General features: G+C 36.9%; 1 protein-coding gene across 1 annotated transcript; it reads left to right on the plus strand.

Moving 5' to 3' along the window:
• Window positions 1-315: 315 nt before the first annotated feature.
• On the plus strand, window positions 316-1,689 carry LOC132606114 (uncharacterized). The gene has a single exon (XM_060319455.1). The coding sequence runs from the start codon at window positions 316-318 to the stop codon at window positions 1,687-1,689; it is 1,374 nt and encodes a 457-aa protein (XP_060175438.1).
• The last annotated feature ends 1,085 nt before the right edge of the window (window positions 1,690-2,774 follow it).

A 2,774-nucleotide genomic window follows, 5' to 3' on the forward strand; every position in this document is an offset into this window, starting at 1 on the left:
GCAACTTAAGCCAGAATTTTTGTAAAGCCTTGCCTTGTGAAATTGTTTTTTTTTTTTTACTGAGCCGTGATTCGATCCTAGAACCTCGGATATTTTTGGCGGGACAAAAATTTAAAACCAACAATTTGAGGGACAAAAATTAAAGACACCAGCGCCTTTGAAAGTCAATTCGTGCAAAAAAACTGTCTTCTTCCTTTGTGAAATAGACGAATGGGTTTAATTTAGAGGCCCAAATCAAAATATTGAACCCTTATAATGACTTCCCCCAACCCCACAAAAGCCCAACACACACACATTTTCAATACAAATTCGTCAATGCCTTCAATGGAGTCGTCACGTAACCCAAACTTCTTGAGCAATATTCTAGTACGACTCATCTCCTTCATACTTCTCGTGTTCCTCGCTCGCTTCGCTTACATCTTCACCGTCAAAAACAACAAATCGCCTGAAACCCTAACCCTAGCCCTAACCAATTCCATCTCCGGCGCCGGTCACCGGAATTACTACTACTCCGTTTTCGATGATCTAATCGCCGACGGCTTTCTCTCTCCAAATTCACAATCTCTCTGTATCGAAACCCTAACCGGCGATGACGTGGCAGCGTTGATCGATATCGGAGTCGTCGATACCATCGGTATATCACACAGATCATTACAGCCGTTCGATGAAAACACTTTCGATTTTGAGTTCGCCGGAAACGGAGTACTTGACAGATCGGAAAACCCAGTTGAATTTGCTAAAGAAGTTTCTAGAACGTTGAAGCCTGAAGGTATTTTGGTAATTCACACACTTTCCAAAGACAGTTACAGTCTCAATTCGTTAATTCAGTTGTTTGATAACTGTAAGTTAGTTAGAGCACGTGACATTGACAGTTTTGACACGTGGCAGGCACCCATTCGCCAAGTTATTTTCCAGAAAAATAAGGTAGTGACTGGATTCGAATCTAAGAAATTGAGAAATTACTGTGTTGTCCCTGAGTATAAAAGGGAATTGATTCGAAAAGCGGAGGGTATAATTGTAAAAGAGCCATTGAAACCTTGGATAACATTTAAGAGGAATTTAAGAAATGTGAAGTATTTGTCTTCAATGGTTGATATAAGTTTTAAAAATAGGTACATTTATGTTGATGTCGGTGCAAGGAGTTATAGTTGGTTTAATACACAGTATCCGAAACAGAATAAAACGTTTGAGGTATACGCGATTGAAGCTGATAAGGAATTTCACGAGGAGTATAGAAAAAAGGGTGTACATATTTTGCCATATGCAGCTTGGTTGAGGAACGAGACGTTGTTTTTTGAGATAACGAGAGAGCAAACTAGGAAGAACGTGGAGAAAGGTCGAGGTATGGGGAGGGTACAATCAGCACAATCGTCGTTGAATTTTTTAGGAGATTCAGATAAGATATTGGGGTTTGATTTTGCTGGATGGTTGATGAGTTTGGTTGAGGAGAGGAATTATTTGGTTGTAAAAATGGATGTGGAAGGGACTGAATTTCATTTGATAACAAAGTTGATTGAGAGTGGTGCAATTTGTTTGATTGATGAGTTGTTTCTTGAATGTCATTATAATAGATGGCAAAGGTGTTGTCCTGGTAAAAGGAGTACAAAATATGACAAGACATATACACAGTGTTTAGAGTTGTTTACTTCTCTTAGAGATATTGGGATTCTAGTGCATCAATGGTGGTGAATTGTTAACTTTCCAGTAACCCATAAAGCCAAGTATTCTTTGATTCTTTGTGTACGTTTTTCTGTATTGATTCATCTGTCAAAAGTGAAAGTAGTACCAATTGGATATAACAGACAAGTTAAATGCAATCATGTCTTGTAGAAATTTGGTTGTTGTTTAGAGTTGTTTTCTGTTATTAGGGATATTGGGATTCTAGTGCATCAATGGTTGTGCTGGTGAATTGTAACTAACTCTTAAAGCCAAGTATTCTTTGATTCCTTTGTATACATTTTTTCAGTTTGGATCCTCTGTTAGTGGTGAAGGACGTACAAAATGGGTATAAAAGACAAAGTTAAATGCAATCATGTAGTATTTGGAAAAATTGGTTGTTGCATGCAAGTACATCTGGCATAGAGTACCAATGAGCTTTTAACTTCTATATACTAACAAATAAAAGAATAACCACTTAAAAGTTGATAGCTACTGTAGCGGAGCCAGGATTTCCACCGAGGGGTTCAAAATATAAAAAAGTAAACATACGAAGAAGTTTAAGGGAGTTCAGCATCTATTATATATACATAAAAAATAATTTTAACCTTGTAAAAACAGTGTTTTTTTCCGCCTAGGGGGTTCGGATGAACACCCTCGGCTCCAAGTGGCTCCGCCACTGGCTACCTATAGTGAATGAGATTGGTGATCTAAAAAAATTAAGCAAGTGATATGTTACAAAAATTGCACGAATTTGGTGGAATAATTAAGAGGTATGTGTAAGTTGGTGCAGACACCATTGTTATTCATCTGAAGTTCTAATCAGTGTTTTAAAAGGCGGGGGCGTAAGGCGAGGCGTTTTATGTCTGCCTCAGCGAGGCGTAAGCCCCGAGGCACGAGGCGTAAGCCTCATGGGACTTTAATTTTTAGTATTTTATAAAATGATATAATTATAATAAATACTTTTAAATTGGTTAAATAACGTAAAAAATTGAAGAAAACAATAAATAAGTGATATATATATATATATATATATATATATATATATATATATATACACACACATATACATACTCCACCCCCACAAAAAAACTAATTAGAACAATCTATTATACGTA

Source organism: Lycium barbarum, chromosome 8 (genome assembly GCF_019175385.1).
Source record: "Lycium barbarum isolate Lr01 chromosome 8, ASM1917538v2, whole genome shotgun sequence".
Classification (NCBI taxonomy): Eukaryota; Viridiplantae; Streptophyta; class Magnoliopsida; order Solanales; family Solanaceae; genus Lycium; species Lycium barbarum.